This window comes from Balaenoptera musculus, chromosome 7 (genome assembly GCF_009873245.2).
Source record: "Balaenoptera musculus isolate JJ_BM4_2016_0621 chromosome 7, mBalMus1.pri.v3, whole genome shotgun sequence".
Classification (NCBI taxonomy): Eukaryota; Metazoa; Chordata; class Mammalia; order Artiodactyla; family Balaenopteridae; genus Balaenoptera; species Balaenoptera musculus.
In genome coordinates this window covers 94,799,793-94,823,379 of record NC_045791.1, presented here as the reverse complement: position 1 = coordinate 94,823,379, position 23,587 = coordinate 94,799,793, and the positions used below count along the sequence as shown (strand labels likewise).

General features: G+C 50.5%; 1 protein-coding gene across 6 annotated transcripts; it reads left to right on the top strand.

Annotated features, from left to right (window-relative positions):
- Positions 1 to 4,351: 4,351 nt before the first annotated feature.
- On the top strand, positions 4,352 to 23,481 carry PTPRN (protein tyrosine phosphatase receptor type N). Of its 6 annotated transcripts, none has more exons than XM_036857493.1 (23): positions 4,353 to 4,547; positions 6,003 to 6,053; positions 6,299 to 6,412; positions 9,387 to 9,483; positions 10,970 to 11,231; positions 11,316 to 11,670; positions 12,100 to 12,231; positions 12,836 to 12,870; positions 13,573 to 13,847; positions 14,041 to 14,127; positions 14,457 to 14,536; positions 14,706 to 14,770; positions 15,436 to 15,654; positions 16,080 to 16,280; positions 16,381 to 16,528; positions 16,690 to 16,763; positions 16,970 to 17,047; positions 17,160 to 17,279; positions 18,362 to 18,528; positions 21,579 to 21,632; positions 22,271 to 22,335; positions 22,551 to 22,624; positions 22,831 to 23,481. In XM_036857493.1, exons 1-23 carry the CDS (start codon positions 4,433 to 4,435, stop codon positions 22,900 to 22,902), a joined length of 2,940 nt encoding a protein of 979 aa, XP_036713388.1. In that variant the 5' UTR covers positions 4,353 to 4,432; the 3' UTR covers positions 22,903 to 23,481. The 6 variants fall into 6 exon arrangements, with proteins under 6 accessions (XP_036713390.1, XP_036713388.1, XP_036713387.1 ...); XM_036857492.1 differs by having other exon boundaries at positions 12,097 to 12,231; XM_036857495.1 differs by lacking the exon at positions 14,041 to 14,127 and having other exon boundaries at positions 4,352 to 4,547; positions 12,097 to 12,231.
- Positions 23,482 to 23,587: the final 106 nt, after the last annotated feature.

Genomic DNA, 23,587 nt, shown 5'->3' with positions numbered 1-23,587 from the left:
ATACATACATTAGAAAATAAGAATGATCTAAAATCAATAAACTAAGTTCACACTTTAGGAAACTAGAGAAAGAAGAGCAATTTAAGTTTGAACCAAGCAGAAGAAAACAAATAATTAAAATTAGAGAGAAATCAATAAAATTGAAAACAGGAAAATAATAAAGAGAAATCAATAAAACTCAGAACTGGTTCTTTGAAAAGAAAAAGAATCAAATAGAAATTCTAAAACTTAAAAATGTAAGAACCAAAATTTTAAACTAATTGAATAGGTTTAATGACAGATTAGAGGCAGCTGAAACAGAACTGGTGTACCAGAGATACGTCACAAGAAATTTAGCCCTTCCCTCCAAAAAATACAAAGAGGCAAAGGGTGGAAAATGAAGAAAAAAGGGTAAGAAATCAAGAGGATTCAGTGAGGAGGTCCACTATTCATTTTAATTGAAATCCCAGAAAGAGAAGAGAGAGAATAGGACATAAGCAATGTTTTAAAAGATTGTGGCTGAAAATTTTCCAAAACTGTTGAAAGATATCGATCCACTGATTCAAGATTACCAGCAAATCTCAAGCAAAATATTAAAAAACTAAAACTAAAACAGAAAATATGACGAAACTGCAGGAAAACAAAGACAAAGGAAAAATTCTTAAAATCAGCTGTGAATGTGGGGGAGGAGGGGATTATTTTCAAAGGATCAACATTTAGTCTAATAATTAAGTCCAAGACAGCAACAATAGAAGCCAGAAGAAAGAGAAATGACATCTTAAATGTGTTGAAAGAAAATAACTGTCATCCTAGAATTCTATAACTAGCAAAATTATCCTTCAAAAGGAAGGAGTTCCACTTCTGTCTGGGTTGTAGGAAACTCAAAAGATAAACACTCTCATTCTAACAACAAGAAAATAGCTGGTTTAACTACAGAATCATGTTTTCTTGAGCACATCACAGGAAATGGTTGGGGGACACAATAAGTCTTCTAGGGTGCTGGAAATGTTCAATTCCTTGACCTGGGTTACATGGGTGTTCATTTTGTGATAATTTATTGAGCTGTTCATTTTTGTCCTATGCATTTTTCTGTTTTTTATATTTCAAAATTTACAAAGTTTTTAAAAAGGAAATAAATGGGGTGAAGTGATAAAGATGGCAGGGGGAATTGTGGAACGTGAGGAGAAGACTTTCCTGAGTATATCTTATTATGTAAGTTTGATTTTTAAACAGCGTAAATATTTTACATATTCTAAAATAAAAGTATATAAAAATAAAAGCAAATCTTAATATTGAAAATAAACAAACTAACCAAATTATATATCAGATTAGTAAAAATGACTACACAAACAAAAGAATTATTTCAAATGACTTTAGAACACAATATTTTGATGGTATATCCCTAGGGACTATAAGGACAAAATAAACTACCCAAAGTCTTAAGTGTATTCACTGTTTTATTAGTAGAGTAATATCTATATTATTATTTGTAAATTATTGTATGCATATTGTAGGATTAAACATATAAATGATTATGTTAATGTTATGGGAAACCAAATTTTTCAGTGTAATAAAGAGATACAAGTATAAAATTAAGAGTTCAGTAAAAATCACAGCTAAATTTTAATTGGAAATATCTGTGTGTGTGAGTGTGTGTGTATTTGTGAGGATATCTTAATATCCTAGCTCTGTGCACTGAAAGGACCTAGAAGCAACATCAATCACCTCAGTAGCCATTATCACCCCTAGAACCCAGACTGTGGTCTCTAAAGTCAGTTCTTACTAAAAGCTACCAAGTCTCTTTGGAGGAATGACTGCTTCCATGTCTAGGGCAAGGAATAAAAAAAATTAACCTGGTACATGTTGGAATGATAGAAAGCAAGGTAGCTTTCAGTGATTAATGGGACATTTCAAAAGGAAATAAGAATGAGTTTAAAGGAGCTTTCACTTAATTACTTACTTCAGGACAATTTGAATATTACTGTGATTGACTGATACATATTGAATATATAAAAATCCATACTTCCATAGTAATTCTCAAAGAGAAAAACTCATAACAAATATTTTTTAAAACTTAGGGACTTCCTGATGGTGCAGTGGTTAAGAATCCACCTGCCAATGCAGGGGACATGGGTTCGAGCCCTGGTCCAGGAAGATCCCACATGCCGCGGAGCAACTAAGCCCGTGTGCCACAACTACAGAGCCTGCACACTAGAGCCCACGAGCCACAACTACTGAAGTCCGCTGCCTAGAGCCCGTGCTCCACAACAAGAGAAGCCACCGCAGTGAGAAGCCTGTGCACCACAACAAAGAGTAGGCCCCACTCGCCGCAACTAGAGAAAGCCCACACGCAACAACGAAGACCCAATGCAGCCAAAAATAAATAAATAAATAAATTTATTTATTTAAAAAAACCCCCAAAAAAACACAAAACTTATTTGCCACTCTTGGCGGTAACTATTACACCAACTCATTACTCTGCAAATTAATAGTTAAATAGAAGAAACTAAGAATGTATGCTACCTTTCCAGTCGGAATTGTATCTCAGGATATAACTAAGCCCAGTTGATGAGAGAATGCTCTTCTTTATGAAATAATATCAGCTAACAAATGTTAAAGGAGTGATAGAACTAGAAAATCACCATTTTAGTCAAAGATCATCAATGAATGGCAAAACCACTAGGTGAAAAGTTGCTGGGGAACTACTTTATGATAGAGATCTGGCTGTCTCTACCTTAAACCAGTGATCAATTATAACATCACTAATAGTGGGACAGCCAGACATTACGCACTTCCTGAAGTGATGCAATTGGAGTCATACAGCATCACCTGTAAATTTTTTGCTTTAAAAAAATTTTTACCTGATCCAGTCAAGACTTAAGTTCTATTTTTCAGGAAATACAGGGGATATACAGGATATATACAGGGAAAATACAGGGAAACACATCATGAGGAAACAGTCACAAATCCAGAAGGTAGGGAGTTGTAAAGAAAACCTGACCTGGTATCTTCCACAAGAAAATGTCAAAAAATAGGGAGGGGGGGACGCACTGTTTATGTTAATTTAAAGAGAATTAAGAAACATAACCAAATGCAATGGTGGTCTTTGATTGACTGCTATTTTGAACAAAACAGCTGAAAAAAGGCATTTTTGGAAACAATTTGAGACATTTGAATATGAACTGAGCATTAAATGATATTCAGGAATTATCATAAATTTCATTAGGTGTCATAATGGCATTTAGGTTATATGGGAAAATACCCTTATTTCTTGGAAATGCATATTGAAACTTTTGGAAGGGAACTATAATGTCTATTGTTCACTTTTAAGTACTAAAAAGAAGCAAATGTGGCAAAATAATCAATAACTGTTCAGTCTAGGTGGTGAGTGTATGAGTACCATGCACCACTACCTTTTTTTATTTTTTATTTTTGTATTTTGGAAAATTTTTACTGAACAGCAAGAGAGTAAAGTGATCAATTTTGACCTTTAGAAAGCTCACTCCCAAGCTTGTTGGGTGACAAGAATGGAAGCAAAAGACTAGTTAGATGATTACTGCAGTAGTCATCATGAAAGGGCATCGTGGTTTGGATAGGAGAGCGAGTATGGAGAGAAGTGAGCTGATGGGAGACATATTTTGCAGGCAGTAAACCATAAGATTTTGATAGGCTCGAGGCGGAAGAGGGCGAAAGAAAGGCGAGTCAAGGCTAATAACAAAAGCCAATATGTATCCAGTGTTTAGTATATGCCAGTGCAGTGGTTGTTCTAAGTGAGCCACGTGAGCTTAATTCCTGTAAATCTTCACAACCACCTTGTGAGGGAGGCACTATTGGCACCTTCATTTTACAGATCAGGAAACTTGGGCACAGAGAGGTCAAGCAACTTGCCCAAAGTTATACCCCTAAGTAGGTGGCATTGCTAGAACTGGAATCCGAGCACACACGCAAAACCATTCCTGCTCTTAAGGATAACATCTGTACCATTAATTGAGATGCGAAAGAGTACATATTGTATTCACTTGTATGCTCCTCATCTTAAGGTTTATACTACCCGGCTCACGTATCTTTCTTGGCCCCCACCCAACTGGAACCCTTCTCGCCAACCCTGCGACTGCGTGATAGAGGTGGTGGTCCTTGGGGAGAAGCATATGTCAAGGTGAGGCCAAGTGCGAATTCTAGACAGGTGCCTACTATTCGGGGTAGGAGGGACGGCGTGGGTAGGACCCCCACTAAGACAGCGCTTTTACGTCACGAATGACGCAAATCAACGCAAGAGCCGGGGGTGGGAATGTCGTCACCATCCGCCTGGGGTTGGCGGAGTTGCCGCGAGAGGGGCGTGTAGACCCCGCCTCGGTGGGTGGGGAGTGGCAGGCCCCGCCTCGGCCCCTCTGGCAGGCTCCGGCCCGAGTCGCTGCGGCTCTGGCAGCGGAGCGGGAGCGCGGAGCCCGGAAGGATGCGGCGCCCGCGGCGGCCTGGGGGTCCCGGGGGATCTGGGGGTCTCCGGGTGCTCCTCTGCCTGATGCTGCTGGGCAGCCGTCCGGGAGGCTGCAACGCCATTAGCGCCCACGGTCAGGAGGAAATGGGGGGATTGGGGGGAGGATGGTGCCGGGAGCAAAACTCGGTGGGGGGCGTGGGGGGAAGTGTCACGCAGGTCGCGAGCTCAGGTAGAATGTGTGTGTGGAGTGGGGTAGGGGGAGGCACTGTGAGATGAGGAAGATGAGAGGGCGTCTGCGAGGAAAGGGGCGTAGGCCTGGAGGTGGGGCTGGGAGCCCGGGGGCGGGACCTAAGAGAAGCGGGCTCAGGGGAAGATTGCGGTTTGGGGAGAAGGAATGGGGGTGCATATGGACAGAGGGACCTAGAGACGGGATACAGGACCACAGGAGAAGCAAGTCTCTCCGAGGCGCCAAAAAGTGGCGACAGGCGCTGAGGGATGGAGGAGGGGAGGGAAGGAGAGGGAACCCTGATCTGCCGGGAGTAGAAGTCGGGGCCGCGAGCTCCGGGGTCCCAGCTTTCCGTACAGTATCAGGCCGAGGGAGGGGCCAGGGTTTCTCTTCAAGCCCAGAGAGGCCGATGGCTGTAATCTGATCTCCGATAAGAGAGGGACAGCTGGGGGAGGGGGCCGAAGAAGATGAAGAGGGAAGGGTCGTCTCACGTCCCCCTCCCCACGGCCAGGCCTGGTGCTGACTCACGTCTGTGCGGACAGAGACAGTCAGCGCTGACTCACGGGCAGGGGGAGGGTGGGGGCGGGGCGCACGTGGGGGAAGGGGGCAAGCTCGCCGTCTGGCGCTCTTCTTCCCCGCCGGGCTTGGAGGCCAATGCAAGATACTTCCTGTGGCGCCGCGGGTAGGTAGGGTGGAAGATGAAGGCTGGAATGGCGGAGAGGTCAGGTCCCTTGGAGACTCCTCACCCTGTTACCCTTCCCTCCCCCATGACTGCTTCCAGGCAAGCCCTCAGCGGCGCCAGGCTCAGAGCTTCAGCACCACGAACCGCCCCAGCAGTTCAGGGGCCGCGGACTGCAGGGACAGCGTGGGGAGCATTGCCTTAGAGACACCCCGCCGCTACCCCTTTCCCACACGAAGGGGAAGTGTGCTGGGGTTCCCATCTCTTCTGAGTCCCAGGCCATCATAAGATGCTTGTGGAGATTGGGAAAGGAAAGTCCCCTTTTCCTCAGAATTTGGACAAAAACTACCCCATAGTAATTCTATGAGAGTAGAAGTATCAATATATGATTCTCCACCATCACGACTCCCATGCACCTGGAGGGCTTCTTCTCCCCATTACTCACTTAAGCTAACAGAGGCTTTTAGGGAAAGAATCCAGACTTGCAGATCTTTAAAATCCAAAGCCAGATCCTGTGCTTTCTTCTCTTAAGAGGAGGACTCTTCCTCCTCTCCTCCCAGCTTAAAGCCTTCCTTAGAACGAAAGAATGGATCCCATCTGCCTCCCCCTTTTCTAGCCTGTTCATCCATCTGACCATTCTATGTGTGTGGGTGTCTGAGCCTCTGCTCACCTGTCCTCTACAGGCTGTCTGTTTGACCGCAGACTCTGCTCTCACCTCGAAGTCTGTATTCAGGGTGAGTGAGGCCCAAACATAGGATTTACAAAACAGGATTGGGGGTGGGTATACAATAAGAAAGAAGTGGGGGGGGGGCTGGAAGGGAGAAGGGGAACTGGGCTTGGAGAGAAGGGGGACTGGACTGGAGGAGCAGAGCTCTCTGAAGCCAAGAGAGGAGATTGAGGGAGTGCTGTCTATTTGCAGCCTGGACTTTGGAAGGCCTGTTGTCCAAGCCCCCCGCTGACACCACTTTTGTGCTCTTAGATGGCTTGTTTGGACAATGCCAGGTGGGAGTGGGGCAAGCCCAGCCCCTTTTGCAAGTCACCTCCCCAGTTCTTCAACGCTTACAAGGTGTCCTCCGACAGCTCATGTCCCAAGGTGAGGTCTAGATGCGCTGGAGGAGAGAGACTGTAACTTGGTTAGATAAGGGTGGGGAAGGGAGGAGCCACCTGACTCCAGGATTTCTCTCATGGAACATTCCTATCACACCCACTCTGGAACCTCACCTTCCCAGACCTTACTGGAGAAGGAGGCAAGACAGGAGTGGGGGTGGAACCCTAGAGATAGGCTGTTCACACTTAGACTCTCTGGAGGAATCCAGAGGAGACTTCTAGAAGACGCCACTGGAAGAGGCCAGAATTTATATCTTTAGGACCAACCCACTCTCTGGAACTGACTGAGTACTCCAGGGCCATGAATCCTGGAGTCTTCAGCCAGGAGAATACCCCACTCATCCAATTCACTCATTCAACCAATATTTATTGGGTACTTCTACGTGGCAAACATAGTTTAGGTGCTTGGGATATATCAGGGAGTGAAACAAAGATCTCTGCCTACTGGGGTTTACATTCAGGGGTGAAGGGAGGGAATACACTAGAAATTAGAAAACATTAGTATGTTAGAAGGTGATAAGTGCCATGGAGAAAACAATTACAGCAGGATAAAAGGATCAGAAATGGTGAGGTAGGAAGCTGTGGTATTAAACTGAGTGGTCAAGATAGACCTTATTGAGACTATGCAATTCAAATAAAGACATCAAGGAGGTGGGGATGTTTTCCAGAAGGTTATCTCAAGGAAGAGTGTTTCGGGTGGCCAGGGAGCTAGAATAAAAGCCCTAAGATAGGAGCATGAGTTTGAGGAACACCATGGAGAACCCCTCTACAGAGTGGCTCTAAAGGAGTGATGGAGAGGCAGAGTAGAAGATGCAGTCAGGTAGGTAATGAGGGAAGGGATGCTCTAGGATTTTATATGAGAATGTATGGACATTGGCTTTACTCTGAGTAAAAGAGGAAACCATCACAAGGTTTGAGCATAGGGGTGCATGATCTCACTTCTACTTTAAAAAGATCACTCTTGCTGCTGTGTTGAGAATAGAATGTAGGGAGTCAATGGTAGAAACAGAAACACGAAACATTAAAAGCTATCACAGTAACTCATGTAAGAGATGAATAGGCATGGACCAGGGTGGTTGTAGGGAGGTAATGAGAAATGACAGAATTCTGCCTGTATTTTTAAGGTAGTGAACATTATTTCATGAAATATTGGATTGGGCCATGAAAGAAAGGGAGGAGTCAAGGATGACACCTAGGTTTTATTGCCTGAACAACTGGGTTGATGGACATGTCATTAATTATGCAGAAGGATCAACCTGGGGAAAGGGGTGTTCAGTTTTGAATACACTGAGTTTAAGATATCCATTCAATAAAGTGGGAAGTTGAGTATATAAGATTGGGTTTTGAAAGAGAGAGGTCTGGAGTGGAGATATAAATTTGGGATTCTTTGGCATATAGATGGTAATTAAACCCATGAGGTGAATGAAATAACCAAAAGATTGTGTGTTTATGAAGAAGAGCCCTAAAGAATTCTACTATTAAGAGGACCAGGAGAAGGAGCAGAACCAACAAGGGAGGCTGAGAAGGGAGAGCCAGCAAGGTAGGAGGAAAAGCAAGAGTGTTTGGTGTCCTAGAAGCTAAGTGAAAGTGTATCAAGGAGGAAGGAGTGATCAACAGTGTCAAATGATGGTGGTAGGTTAAGTAAGATGAGATCTGAGAATTGACCCTGGATTTAGATATGCAGAAGCCACTGGTGATCTTGATGAAAGCAGTTTTGGTAGAATAGTTGGGAATAAAATCCTGAATAGAATGGATAAGAGGGAATGGGAGGAAAAGAATTGGATACAGCCAGTATAGATAACACTTTCAAAGAGTCTTGCTGCAAAGAAAAGCAAAGAAATGGGTTGATAGCTGGAGGGGAATGTGGGATCAAACAGTATTTTTATAAGATGGGAGAAACTGCATCATGTTTGTATGTGAATGGGAATAATTCAGTAGAGAACAGGAGAAAATGATGATGTAGGAAATAGGGGAGAATTGTGGGGAAGATGTTCTTGAGTAGGTAGTAGGGGATGAAATTTAGTGCTCAAGTAGAGGAATTGGCCTTATATAGGAACACAGATAGTTCATCTAATGTTAATAGGCAAAAAAGCAGGTATAGATCCCAGGATATGAGTTAAGAGGAACACAGATAGGAACACAGATAGTTCATCTAATGTTAATAGGCAAAAAAGCAGGTATAGATCCCAGGATATGAGTTAAGAGCAGTACAGATTATTAATCCAGAAACAAGGAAAAAGGAATGGGGGAATGGGGGCGGAGACTGGGAGATTATCCCTTTAAAATGATGACTGACCTTTCCTGAGAGCAGAGTTTCATGGAGGAAAACGGTCAAACAGGAGATCTGCCTCAGGATAAGATGATGTTGCTGAATGTTTAAAACAGGTGTATAGTGCTTTGGAGTTTTCCAAGCACCTTTATTTCCCAGATTGCACTTAATCTTTACTACAGACCCATGAAGTATATATTATTCCCACTTTACAAATAAAGAAAACTAAGGTTCAGGATCAATAAAAAGAAGGTGAATAATAATATTGATGATGATGATAATACTAGCACTTATTGAAAGCTCCCTATGTGTCAGGTACTATTCTAACCATTTTGTATTGTGTATTTTATTTATCGCAACAATTTTAGGAAGTATAAACCCCCATTTTTCAGATGAGAGAACTAAGGCTCAGATAGGTTCAGCTAAGGTCACACAATTAGTTAAGTGGCAGAGGACTTAAACCCGGTCTCACTGGAAGCAGTCTCACTCCCAAATCTATACCTGAGTGTGGGAAAAGGACAGCTCAAATCACCCACCGCATCTCTACATCCCCTCCGCTGCTCCTCTGCCCTGCCAAATTCAATACACTGCTGGGTAGAGGGTGCAGTTTTGATCTACACTGGTCCCTGTTACTGGGCCCTCAGACTGTCCCAAGCCAATCTCAATCTCACCCTATTCTGTCCCCTGGCAGGACTGTCCTGGCACGATGACCTCACCCAGTATGTGATCTCCCAGGAAATGGAGCGCATCCCCAGGCTTCACCCCGCAGAGCCCCATCCAAGGGACAGGTAGGCATCATTTCTCATCAGCTCTATCATAGCAAGGCTGTTGGATCTGTGGTCACCCTGATGGACAGAGGGGAATGGGTACAAAAATCAGCAGGCTGGGGCATGGGTAAAAGAGGTTCTGGAGTAGTCATCTGACATGCTCACATGCCCAACACGAGCTGAGCTCATCCCCGGGGATCCAGCAAAAGAGGGACATTAAAAACTGTATTGTTTTGTTTTGTTTTGTTTTGTTTTGCCTGACAAAGTCTTTTTTTTTTTAAATTTTTATTGAAGCATAATTGATTTACAGTGTTAAAAACTGTTTTGAAACATTTGGACATATGGTATTTTGTTTTTGGTCTGGTTTGTCTTTTAATGAATTCATTTACTCAGCAAAAAATACAGGGTTATACTATGTGCCAATCACTGTGCTAATCTTTATGGATACAAAGTAGTAGAACAAGATAAATTACTTTTTCTCTAGTACTGACATAGGAAAGATACGTTAGCAAAGTTTCACCCACATCAGACTCAGATATGGATCAGATAATGGTAGTACTTGAACTGATTTCTGGGATGCATCAGGAGATAGAGGGGAGAAGCTATAATAATACTACATGGTATTGGCACAGACATATATATAAGTACTTATAAGTACGTGTAAAATTATGTCCCTGTTTACAGTTTTTTAAAAAATATATGTGTATCTATTCTTTTTCAAATTCTTTTCCCATTTAGATTGTTTCATAATATTGAGCAGGGTTCCCTGTGCTATACAGTAGGTCCTTGTTGGTTATCTATTTTAAATATAGCAGTGTATACAGGACATTTGGTATTTTAAAAGAAGCATCAAAGTAGTCATCATGGAACAAATTAGAATTTTGTCGGACTGAAGCTGTTTAATGTTCAGTTTTGTTACTATGTGGAATTGTATATGGTAGGCGGTACCATCATCTTTTTGTGGTTAGGGCCTCTGAAGGCATCATTCAGACCCTGTAAAGCAGAGGAAAGTAAATGACGGCTTGGGGCTCAGATGATGATACCAGGTGAAGAAGGCAGAGTGGGGCAGGGGGAGCAGAGCGAGGGGGCACAGTACTGAATGTTTGAATGCGTACTTGGGGACATGCCCACAGGGACAGTGTGGCAAGCTGCAGACACAGTTCATCTACAGCGGTTCCCAGCTGCCTTCCCCTTCTCCTGTTCTCCCCTTTCCATCCCTAGCCTCACGCTTCCAGCTCTGCCGCTGTGTTTCAGGGACCCAGGCATGCTTACCAGGGAGGCAATGACCTCTGCCCCAGGCTTGGCCCTCTGGCCCTTCCCCATGCTACTGTCTCCTCGCCTGAGGCTACCTCATCTCTTAAGAGAGCAGCCTCATTCTATGCTAAGCCTGGACCCACCATCTCTGCCTCGTAGGCTCTATATGCCCTTGCCCCGCACAACCAACACACACACACACGCACACACACACAAACATAAACACACACACACACTTTGCTTTCCTCCCCAGATCTGGCTTGGCGCCCAGGAGACCGGGTCCCGCTGGGGAGCTGCTTTTACAGGGCATCCCCACTGGCTCCGCCCCTGCCCCCCAGCATCGGCTTCCTCGACCTCCAGTAGGTAGGGGCGGAGCTGGGGCAGGCTCCCCCCTCTCCCCTTTGCAGGCTGAGCTGCTGCCCCCTCTCCTGGAGCATCTGCTGCTGCCCCCGCAGCCCCCCCACCCTGCCCTGAGTTATGAACCTGCCCTGCTGCAGCCCTACTTGTTCCATCAGGTGAGCCCTAGACCTCCGCCCCACCGCAACCCCAGTCCTCCAGCCCTGATGTCTGCTCTCATCCGAATCTCTGGTTTCCCACAGTTTGGCTCCCGCGATGGCCCCCGGAGCTCAGAGAGCTCCCCGGGAATGGTCAGTGTTGGCCCCCTGCCCAAGGCTGAACCCCCAGCCCTCTTCAGCAGAACTGCCTCCAAGGGCACGTTCGGGGCTCACCCTGGCCATTCCTATGGGGACCCTCCAGGGCCTCCGCCTGCTCGGCTTTTCCAGGAGTCAGGGCTGCTCTACCTGGCCCAGGAGCCACAAGTGCCCAGCAGGGCCGGGGCACCAAGGCTGCCAGAGCAAGGGGGCAGCAGCCAGGGAGATGACTCCTCAGAAGGCTATGAGGAGGAAGGACTAGAGGGTCGCAGGGAGAAGCCTCCTTCCCCAGAAGAGCGGCCAGGTAACAGAGTCCGCAGCATCCACTCCCTGCCTGTGGGGCTGCTTTCTGGGAGGTGGGGCGGGGCGGGTCCTTCCTGACTACCCACGCATTTGTTAATTTGTCCTTAAAGTCATCTGCACACTCAGCTAATGTCTACCGACCACCTGCTCTATGCCAGGCACTAGGTAGGCAGTGGGGATACAGTGGGGGCGGTAGAGCTGACATGATTCTTCTTCAGCTGGGGGATCAAGGAGTCCCTGCTGGGCCTGAAGTTTGGTCTTGACACAGGAAGCTCTTTCCCCCAAAGTGTGGACAAGGGTGGGAAGGGGAGGGCATCAGTGTCCTGGTGTTTGAGAAGTTCTTAAATGTGCCGGTCCCCTCCCACCCCCAAATGCATCCCACAAGTTCATCTCGGCACCAGCCCTAAGCTCCGTGTCTGGCTCCCAGCAGATGTGACTCTGCAGAGACTGGCAGCTGTGCTGGCGGGCTACGGGGTGGAGCTCCGTCAGCTGACTCCTGAGCAGCTCTCCACCCTCTCCACCCTGCTGCAGCTGCTGCCCAAGGGTGCAGGACGAAATCTGGGTGAGTGTCCAGCCAGAGAGACTACCAGCCCCGTGGAGGCCTCTTGCCCCACTTTTCAAGACCACAGCAAGCAACCTAGAGGGGAAGGGCCAAGGTCAGGGGAAGGAGTTCTTTTGAGACACGGAGTCATTGCCAGCCAAGGGCAGGGAGCAAGGGGTGGGGTGGTGAGCCGAGGAGTTAGAGCAGGAAAGGACTGGAGGATGGAAGCAATGGGAAAAGAAGCCACAGGGGGTGTGAGCCGGGATCAGGAGGCACGGAGAAAGCTGGGCGGAAGATAATGAAGACCTAAGGAGGGGCATGGCCACTAAAAAGGAGAAGCCAATGATTGATGGGTAGAGGGAGGACTGAGCAAAGAATAGCTTTGAGAGGTGTGGCCAATGACAGAGGGAGGAGTTGATAAAACAATGAATTATAAGGCAGATGCACAGAGGCATGAGGCCATGCTTAGGATGAGACCAGCGATAGGGTCTTGGTTACTGACTGCGGGGAAAGAGGCCACAGCAAATGTAACAGGCTCAGGGCCTCTGGCCTTTTCTCCCGCCTGCGTTGTGTGGACCTTGGCCTTGGCCCTTTGCCCAGAGTCTTGTTTTTCCTGTCTCTGCAGGAGGGGTTGTAAACATTGGAGCTGACATCAAGAAAGTGAGTTTGTGACACCTCCCTGACCCATAAGTGCCCAACGGCAGCAAACCCCTTGACTGAAATCTAAATCTCAGGATCAGGACCCAGAATCTGTATCCTCCAAGCCCTCATTTTGGTGGAACTGAGGCCCAGAGGCTGCAAGTCATTGTTTAAGGTCTCACCTCAAGTTGAAGGCAGAGCTGGGACCAGAAGCTAGAATTCTTGATTCACTGCTTTTTTACACTACAGTCATTTCAGACCACACTCTGAGGGTCCCTAGGGGAAGCGGGGGGACGCGAGCAGGCAGGCTTCTGACTGCCCTGCAGCTTGAGGCACTCTATCTGTTTCACATGTTGGGTTTCTAAGACTGTGTGGCTAAACAAAAGTCGAAAAACCACTGCCTGCCTGTTCATCTTCTCCCCTAACCCCAGCTTTCCTCACTCCGGAGCTTCTCCCCACTCCAGCCCCATCCTGTGGATTATTACTGATCATGAATAATCACTCATTCAGTCCTTTTTTCATTCATTCATTCATTCATTCATTCATCCACTTGGCTCACTTTCCTGGATGCCCTCTCTGTACCCAGTGCTGACCTGGGCCTGGGGATAGAAAGAGAAACATGTCCTAAGCACCCCTGTGGGAGCTCAGCGTCCGGAGTGTGGACCCCCTCCCCCCGACCCCTCCACTGTTAGAGACCCTACCTCTATCCTCTCTTCTAAACAGACAATGGAGGAGCAGGTGCAGGGCGCAGACGCAGCAGAGCCTACACCGCCCACGCCCTCCCTGCCCGGATCCCCCACTGCTGGTCCCACCTCCAATAAAGCCCAGCAGGAGCTGAGCTCTGGATCCTCTGAGCCTCCCAAAGCTGCCGGCCCCCCTGCCACGCCCATCCTGCTAGAGAAGAAAAGTCCACTGGGCCAGAGCCAGCCCACGGTGGCAGGGCAGCCCTCTGCTAGGCCATCAGCAGAGGAATATGGCTACATTGTCACTGACCAGAAGTAAGGGCTCCAGTCTGGGGCAGCCTCCTGGTCCCTTGGGTGTTGGGCTGGCCTGCCTGGCAGGAAGCAGAGAGCAGAAGTCCAGATGTGAAGTAGACAGGGGGCTGGGATGCTCTGCACCCCTGGAGGTTGTTTCACGAAAGTGGCCTAGAGGGTCCCCACTTTCCTTCCTCTGCCGGCTCCCCACCTTCAGGCCCCTGAGTCTGGCTGCAGGAGTGAAGCTTCTGGAGATCCTGGCTGAGCATGTGCACATGTCCTCGGGCAGCTTCATCAACATCAGGTGGGGCTGTATCTGGCTGGGGCAGCAGGGATCTAGCAGGTAGCTTGAAGCGGGAGGTGGCTGGAGGGGCTCAGGGTAGGAGGGGAAGACAAACTGTGAGTAAGGGGCCAAGGTCGGGTCAAAGATGTTTCCAGCTGCACTGAAGGTACAGCCACACCTAGCCCTGCTACTGGCCCAATCCAGTATCTTCCCAGCCTCAAGCACCCCTGTATGGCATCTCTGATTGGTTTTAGCCCCATCCTCTAACAGGGACAGGGCCAGAGAGGACCTTCCATTTTGAATCTGGCGTCTGTGGTGGGTGAGGCAGTAACATACCTCCTATTCGGCAGTGTCGTGGGACCAGCCCTTACCTTCCGCATCCGGCACAATGAACAGAACCTGTCTTTGGCCGATGTGACCAAGCAAGCTGGTAAATACTCCTTGACCCCAGCCCGAGTTGTATATATCCAGGCCTGTGGCTGGTGCTCCCCTTGAAATATTCCCAGCCCACATGGACCCTGCCTGCTACCTGGCATAGCATGACATGGGGTGGAGACCACATGGGGCTGGACAGAATCTGACCTACATCCTCCCTGCAGGGATGGTGAAGTCTGAACTGGAAGCACAGACAGGGCTCCAGATCTTGCAGACAGGCGTGGGACAGGTATGAGATAACTGAAGGAGCAGTCAAAGCCCCAGAGGGCTGATGTTGCCCACAAGAGATGAAGGCAAACGACAGGAGAATAGGAGCTGAGATCTATCTGGCTGGTCCCCCAGCTTTGCCAAAGCAGCCCTCCCCCGTGCAGTTTTCTTTCTGACCAGCAGATGGCCCCAGCGGCTCCTGCTCCCTGCAGGTCCAGCCTTCTCTCCGAAGCCAGCTTACTTGGAAGAGCTACCTGAGATGGCCATAGCTGTCCATAGATGTTCTAGAGCAAAGTCTCAAATTCCAAGGGAAAACATGACACAGAAAGGACACTGAACTCAAAATATGCTTCTATTCTGCATCCAACACTGATGCCTCACATTCTACTATTTGATCCCTTGGGTCTCTCTATACTTCTCTGTATCCATTTTTAAATGCAAAAACTCCTAGGGAGGGTCACCCACTAAGTCTCTGGCAGTGCAATGTGGTTGAGTTGCCTCAATGGGGATTGAGCAGGAAGATCTTCGGCCTCTCCAAGTCCTTCTGCCTGGACCGCCATGCCCCTGCCTCCCAGCTTTGCCCCAGGAGATATCCTAGCAGGGAGTGGGGCATGGGACAGGGGTGGGGAGCAGCTCCTAAGTCTCCCCACACCACCGCCCCCCTTGATTCTAGCCTTGTTCCCACAGAGGGAGGAGGCAGCCGCCGTCCTTCCCCGACCGGCCCACAGCACCTCTCCCGTGCGCTCTGTGCTGCTTACTCTGGTGGCCCTGGCGGGTGTGGCCGGGTTGCTCGTGGCTCTGGCAGTGGCCCTGTGTGCGCGGCAGCGTGCGCGGCAGCGGGACAAGGAGCGCCTGGCCGCGCTGGGACCCGAGGGCGCCCACGGTGACACTACCTTTGAGTACCAGGTGTGCAGCCCCAGACGCTTGTTGATGAGAGGGAATGGAAGGGGCTCTGGAGTCTGGGTCTCGCCTGGGATGAGGGTGGGGAGCTGGATGTCCAGGCAGGGGCTGGGGAAGCCCCAGTGGGAGTGCTGCGGGGCCATTTTGAGTGGATGGGAACTGAGGGCAGATGGTTGCTGAAGTTCTCCCCAGTCCTGCGATTCGGGGGGGCTCTAGGCTTCTGCTCTGTGACATCCGAGGTTGTCATAGGCACCAGCCAAGCAGAACAGCCCCGAAAAGGATGAGAGCCATGGCAGAAGACCCTACCCCAGAGGAAATGGGTTTCATTCAAAAGCAATCAAGGACAAGCCTAGGGACTCTACTGAACTGAGCCCAGGACTCTTGAGAAGGATTCAGGAGACCTTGGACCCTGCCCCATCCTTCTTCCGCAGGACCTGTGCCGCCAGCACATGGCCACGAAGTCCCTGTTCAACCGGGCAGAGGGTCCACCGGAGCCCTCTCGGGTGAGCAGCGTGTCCTCGCAGTTTAGTGATGCGGCCCAGGCCAGCCCCAGCTCCCACAGCAGCACACCGTCCTGGTGCGAGGAGCCCGCCCAGGCCAACATGGACATCTCCACGGGACACATGATTCTGGTCAGGACAGGGCATCGGCCCAGAGGGGGTGAGGGGACCGGACAGTGGGAGGGGCAGGGCTGGCAGTGGGGGCCAGCGCCAGGCTGTGGTGTCCCTGCAGGCGTACATGGAGGACCACCTGCGGAACCGGGACCGCTTGGCCAAGGAGTGGCAGGCCCTGTGTGCCTACCAGGCGGAGCCCAACACCTGTGCCACCGCCCAGGGGGAGGGCAACATCAAAAAGAACCGCAACCCTGACTTCCTGCCCTGTGAGTGAGTTCTGCTGACCCGCCGGCCCCAGCCCTCTGTTGGCTGGGAGCTCTGGAGGGATTGGGGGCGGGGCCGGGCTCCTGGCTCAAGCTGAGTGGCAGAGGTGCCAGGACCCCAATGACTGGAGGGGCTTCTGGGGTGGGATGCGGGGTCTGTGCAGATGACCACGCTCGCATCAAGCTGAAGGTGGAGAGCAGCCCTTCTCGGAGCGATTACATCAACGCCAGCCCCATTGTGAGTGGCCCCCACCTCCTCCCCGTTTTCATCCTGCCCCCATAGACTCCATTTCCCCACCAAGGCCCCAGAATTGTGAGCCTAATATCCTAGCATGGAAATGGGGCTTCTCAGGCTCCCCCAGACCCTGGCCCACTCCCTTTAACCGAGCCTCTCCATAGTGGCATTTCCCATTCTGGCTCATGATGTATCTTTCCCATCTCCAGATTGAGCACGACCCTCGGATGCCAGCCTACATAGCCACACAGGGCCCACTGTCACATACCATCTCAGACTTCTGGCAGGTGGGCTTTTGGAAGGAGGGCTTTTCCAGGGAGCATGCGCCCTTGTGGCCAGCCAGGGCCAGCCAGGTCCCAGGGAGGTTAGAATGGAGCTTACCTGGGTCTCTGTCCCTAGATGGTGTGGGAGAGTGGCTGCACTGTCATTGTCATGCTGACCCCGCTGGTGGAGGATGGTGTCAAGCAGTGTGACCGCTACTGGCCAGATGAGGGCTCCTCCCTCTACCACGTATATGAGGTCAGCAGGGCCCCACGGCCGGGAGACGGTGGGGGTGGAGAAGTGGATGGTGCCCCACCCATGCATGCGTGAACATATGTGTATATAAACACATGTGTGCATACATATATATTCACATACATGCATATACATGTGTGTGTGTGTGTGTCCAGTCTAGGGCCAAAAAGCACTTGTAAGGACCTATGATGAAAGGTACAGATATAAAGCTATAAAACCACTGAAACTAAGGTAAGAAGCTAAGAGTCAGGAGTACAGTTTTGAGACAGGGAAGATAAGTATACTCAAAGACCAAGATTGAGACCTACTTTTATTGAGCCTAACTTAGATCTGAGTTTCCTGGAGGCCAAAGCAAAGAAGGAAATGCCACCAGTCACATATATTGCTTATTTAAAAGAGAAACAAACTTTTTCATTAGGAGAAAAGATAGGCAGGGGGGAACTGGGCAGAGGCAAAGCAAGGGAAGGAGCAACATTCCTGACAAATGGGAAGTGACACCCCCCCAATAAAACAAGAGACATTAATTGCACACATCCAGTTTCTCATGAGCACTGGATAGCAGTTTTTCATCATCAGATGAGCACACAATAGTCTTTTTTTTTTTTAAGTTTTAAAAATTGGTCTTGCTTGTGGTTAAAGAAAAAAATCAAATGAAAATATAGAATTTTATCAAAGTTTATGGTGTGTGTAGAACAAACACTTTGCTAGTCTCTGTGCAGAAGAGGAAGGAGAAACTTTGAATTCAAGAAGCTCACAGTATTGGGAATTCCCTCGCGGTCCAGTGGTGCTTTCACTGCCCTGGGCCTGGGTTTGATCCCTGGTCGGGGATCTAAGATCCCTCAAGCCACGGGGCGCAGCCAAAACAAACAAACAAACAAATAAACGAAAACTCACAATAGTTGTGTCTAGATGAAAAAGCCACCAGTTGTCCTGAGCAGTCCATAAGTGACACAAACAGCTAAGGTTCTTGGGGACAGCTGGAACAGTTGGGGTGGGCGGTTGGGTGAGCTTCCTGGAGGATTTAGAATTTGACTGGCCTGATAGGCCGGGAGGCCGCGCTCAGGCCTGCGCCCCCTCCTCCGCAGGTGAACCTGGTGTCGGAGCACATCTGGTGCGAGGACTTCCTAGTGCGGAGCTTCTACCTGAAGAACGTGCAGACCCAGGAGACGCGCACGCTCACGCAGTTCCACTTCCTCAGCTGGCCGGCAGAGGGCACCCCGGCCTCCACCCGGCCCCTGCTGGACTTCCGCAGGTGAGCGACCCAGCGCCTGGGCGGTGGGGCGGCCCGGGGGAGGCTCCGAGGAGCCCGGGGGGAGAGCAGCACAGGAGCAGGTGGCCAGGAGGTGGGCTCCCTTACCTTCCCCCAGTCCATCAGGTCCTCCTAGGGCCCCAGCTCAGGTGAGACAGATCCTCTAGCCTGACCTGGAGCCTCGGCCTCAGGTCCGCTGGTGCCCCCTGCTAGACACCCCAAACCAGGACTGACTCTGACCTCCTGGACCCCCTTCCAGACACCACCCCCCAAACCAGAACTGACGCTCTGTCTCGCTGTGCCCATTCCTCCATTGCTGTAGTCCAGCTCCTGTCTGCTCTCTCTCTGCTGGCCAGCTGTCTCCTCCCTCTCTCTTGCCCTATTTGTCTCCCTGCCTCTCCATGTCTGGTGCTTTCTCCATAACCCCATTCCCCCCAAGAAGGGCTCACTTTGTTTCTGCCTCTCTCCCTCTCTCCTTCTCTCCCTCTCCTTGGTCTCTGCTGCCTGTTTCCTCCTGTCCTGTGCTTCCAGGTGGCCAGCACTAGTCTCTGTGTCTGCTGCCCCCTCGCTGTCTCTCACTCCCTCCTGCCATCCCTTCTTTATCCCTCTGTGTCTCTTTGCCTCTATTTTTCTTTCCCTTTGTCTTTCCCTCTCTTTCTCTCCCTTCTTTCCCTCTTTTCTCTCCCCCACCCTCCCTCCCCCGCCCACCTCTTTCTCCATCACTCTGTCTCGAAGTCTGTCTCACTCTTCCCCTCCATCCACGCTTCCCCCTCTCTGCACCTCTCCCTGTTCCTTCTCCCTGCTCTGTTTCCTCCACCTCCCTCCCATGTCTGCCTATTTACTCTGCCTCTCTTTGTCTCTGTCTCCCCCCCCATCTCTCATTCTCTACCTGGCTCTGTCTCTCCCTCGCTCTGTCTCCCCTCTCTGTCCCCTCCCTCCTCCCTCTCTCTCTCTCTCTCTCACGGCTGCCAGTGTCATTTTTGTGATCTGCAGCTAGTATTCTCACTCCAGTTGCATAGTCACAAAAGTGATCATTGGCAGGTGTGGCCGCTGCATGGACAGGACATGAGGACGTGTGGGCCCAGGGACCACCCTGAAGGCTGCTGGGAGAGCCGGGGGTTGGGGGGACTCAGGGAAGGGACAAATACTATCAAAGGGAGTGCGGGAGGATCTCTGGATTCTTGGGGACTCAGTGGAACCAGGTGGGGGCTGGAACAGGAGGCTAACAGGGGGACCTGCCCTGTTCTGACGCTGAAACCGTGACCAGGCCAGGCCTCCAGCATCCCCTGCCTGTCCCCTCCCTAGACATGTGGCTGAGAAGCCTGCTGCCATGGCAGGGGCCTCACCCACACTGTGGCCGCTTCCTGCTGCTCTGCCCCTTGCCAGGCTGGCCTGAGGTCTCTAGGCGCTAGGCAGAGAGCAGAGGAGCAGAGCTGGCAGGGGCGGGGGGCAGTTGAGGGAGGAACCTGGGGATAGTTTCTGAGCCTCAGGACAATGATTTCTAACTGGGGTCCCTGGGGCCTGAGGCACAGTCTTCTCAAAAGCAACGCTAGGGGCATCAGAGCTATTTTTTTTGTTTTCCACATTTAAAAAATCTTTATAGAACTAGTGCATGGACCTGTTTTAAGGCTGCACAGGTAAGCTAAAAGGTTATATTTCTTTGCTTTAGGCTGGGATTATGTAAACTCAGTTGGCATTAGACACCCAGAACAAATTAATTGCTACTTAATAAATATAGTTTGGTGAAGGTCCACCAGAGGCAAGGCAAAATAATTCTTTAAGTCCTAGAAAGTGACTCTGAGCAAGTTCCTTGACCTCTGTCTGTTTTCTTACCTGTGAAATGAGAATGATGACCCGTACTTTAGGGGTTGTTACAAAAGTCAGTAGCATAAAGTCTGTAAAATCTGCTTTAAGTGCTTGGCACGTAGCAAGGGCTCTATTAATTCTAAATACTGTTTATTATCATTATTATTAAATTATTGAGAACCACTGTGGCAACTTCTGTTCAACCCCAGCCCTGATGTACCAGCCAATATGCTAGAAAACCATGTGGACTCCTGGAAAACCTTTCAAAGTCACCTGGCCCCTGCAAGCCTGGAGGAACCAGATGGAGGACCACTAAGTTCCAAGCTTCCCCTGAAGTACTCTAATAACCCCTCAGAAGGTCCTCCCTTGCCCTGGCCCATTGGAGGTATCAGAAATCTGCAAGTGACTCTCAAAGCAGGAATGTCATAAGGGACAAGGGCAGGTTAGACTGGGCCACCGAGAGAGGAAGAAACCCCCTGCTCATTGCTGAGCTGCTGTGATCAGGGCAGCAGAGTCTGAGGTCCAGGTGGACCAAGTCTGAATATGACCCAACCACGGAGCACCAATGCGGAGGCAAGACTTATCCAGGGAGACAGGCGCAGCATCATATTCAGAGCGGAGGTGTTGTCCTCCCCTCGCCAGAGGGACTCTGTGCCCAGGGCTACTACCCGACCTCACTGCTGGTGAGGACCACAGGAAGCCTGGGTGGTGAGGGGAACACCTTGGGCACTTGTAGGGGCAGAGCAAGGATGTGGCAAGATTGACACCCTTGAAGTCACCAGAAAGCCTATCCTCCCTGAGCTTCTGGCAGAGGTGGCTGTTAATATTATTATGTCTTATTATTAATCATACTATCATTTAATGAGCATCTACTGTGTGCCAGGTATTGCACTTAGTTCTTTACATGGATTATTTCACATAATCATAGTAAGAATCCTAAGAAGGAGGTTACTACTCTTATCATCCCCATTTTACAGGTAATAAAACTGAGGCTCAAAGAGGTTAAATCAGTTGTTCCAGGTGCACAGCTTGGGTACATAGCTCGTAAGTGATGAGGCAAGCCCAGTGCCACCTACACTATCTCTGGTTCTTTGTCTCCAGCCCTGACTCCTGTCTCCAGCCCTCTTCCCTCCTCTGCCCTTGGCATGTGGGGAGAAAAGGAAGAAAGAGAGGCCCTCAGGTGTGTGTTTCGGTTCCCCTTTCCCTCTGCCGGTGCCCCCTGACCTCACGCCCATTTCTTATTGCAGGAAGGTGAACAAGTGCTACCGGGGCCGCTCCTGCCCCATCATTGTGCACTGCAGGTGCGTTCACGGGGGCTGGGGTGGGGATGGAGGGGGACAGGACAGCCCAGGCCAGAGGGCCCTGAGGTGGGGCATTCCTGGTTCCCACCACCTCTCTGGTCCTGCTCCCTCAGCCCACCTCCCAAGCACACTGCCTGCCTGTCCCCTTGATGCCAGCAAACTACAGCCCATGGGCCAAATTCAGCATACCATCTGTTTTCTTAATGGCCCATGAGCTAAGAATGATGTTCCTATTTTTAAACAGTTGAAGAAAAAAAAAAAAAAAGAACGTACGACAGAGACTATATGTGGCCCACAAAGTTGAAAATATTTACCATCTTGTCATTTACATAAGAAGTTTGCTGAATGAAAGCCTGGCCAGAGGCTGGAAAAAGCTATTCCCTCTTGCTGCCTCTACCTCAGAGCAGAGCCAGGGCTATCCTTTTCGGTTAGCTCACTGCCCAAGAGACACCCCATGGGTCACAGGCTCCCCACTCGAGGCCCAATTCCCAGGACCCAGGGGCTATGACCGTTCCCTCCTCCTCCGCTCACTCATCCCACCCCATCCCCAGCTAACCCTAACAGCTCCACCAGTCTCCCCCTCCCCTCCCGGTTCCTGCTGGGTCCCAAACTCAGCCTGTCACCATCTCCTCTTTCAGTGACGGTGCAGGAAGGACTGGCACCTACATCCTCATCGACATGGTACTGAACCGCATGGCAAAAGGTGACGACCCCCCTCCCCCAACAGCTCGCCCACAGCCCAGCCTCTGATTAGAGTCTCCCCAGCCCCCGGGATCACAGGAGTTCGTGGAGGGCAGGTTGCCACACCCCCAGGCTTTCTCCAGTCCTCCAAGCCTCCCACCCCAGGATGCCCTAGGCTTTCTGGGTCCTACCCTCCTCTGGACACCCCCTGAGCAGCCCCGCGCTCCCCCTACCCAGGAGTGAAGGAGATTGACATTGCTGCCACCCTGGAGCATGTCCGTGACCAGCGGCCTGGCCTCGTCCGCTCCAAGGTAACCGTTCCTCCCTGCACCCACCCTAGCCACCACCCTTCCCCAGCCAAAGCGGCAGCAGCCGGCCTCTCCTGCCTGCCTCCATACCCCTCCCCCGGGAGGGCTCCCTCCCCCCGGCAAGTGACCTCCCCAAGGCACCCCCCACCCCCGGGGCAGGAGCAGAGGCCAGGCCCCCCCATGACCCTCCTCCCCCTGCCCTTCCCCAGGACCAGTTTGAATTTGCCCTGACAGCTGTGGCGGAGGAGGTGAATGCCATCCTTAAGGCCCTGCCCCAGTGAGACCCTTGGGGCCCCTCCGTGGGCAGCCCATCCTCTGCTCCCTCTTTGCCTATGTGAGCATCTATCTGTGTACTCACTCCTCACTTTCCCACCTGCCACCTTGGCCCCTCTTGGGCATGACTGGCCCTTCCAAGAGGAGCGTGTAAGGAAGGGGAAGTGGGAAGGGGCACGCCGGGAGCCCTGGCATCAGTCCCATGGGGGAGCTGGCAGCCGGCCAGGAGGAGAGGAAAGTCAACAATTCCACCCAGAGCCTCCTCCTGCCTGAGTTCCCTGGTCCCCATTTCCCACCACTCTGGATGCTCCCAATATGTCTGTGTGGACGCCCTCCACCCTCCAGCGTGGCTAGAATGGGGCGGAGGGGCCACCATGTCCAGCTCTTCCTGCTCCCCCAGCCCCTGCTGCCCGCTGACCTGCCTCCACGACCCACACTCTGGCCCTTGCCCTTCCTAACCCCTCCCCGGGCCCTCCCGCCGCCACATGCCACTCAACTCTCTCCCCCTGGCACAAGAGAACATTTCTAGAAAAATCTACTTTTGTATCAATGTGAATAAAGTTAGTGTGTCGTGTGTGCAGCTGCAACCCGGACTCCTACGCATTTCTGTCTGCTCTGCTTCCAGACTCCAGCCCCGGCCTCAGCCTGGAGCCGGGCCCTGCTGCCCTTCTCAGGAGATGCAGAGAGGAGGGT

Excerpts from the sequence above, each read along its gene's own strand:
- PTPRN (XM_036857492.1), top strand. The coding sequence starts at position 4,433 with ATGCGGCGCCCGCGGCGGCCTGGGGGTCCCGGGGGATCTGGGGGTCTC. Across the intron at positions 6,413-9,386 it reads CCGACAGCTCATGTCCCAAG|GACTGTCCTGGCACGATGAC; the intron begins GTGAGGTCTAGA and ends GTCCCCTGGCAG. Across the intron at positions 22,336-22,550 it reads ACTGAACCGCATGGCAAAAG|GAGTGAAGGAGATTGACATT; the intron begins GTGACGACCCCC and ends CCCCCTACCCAG.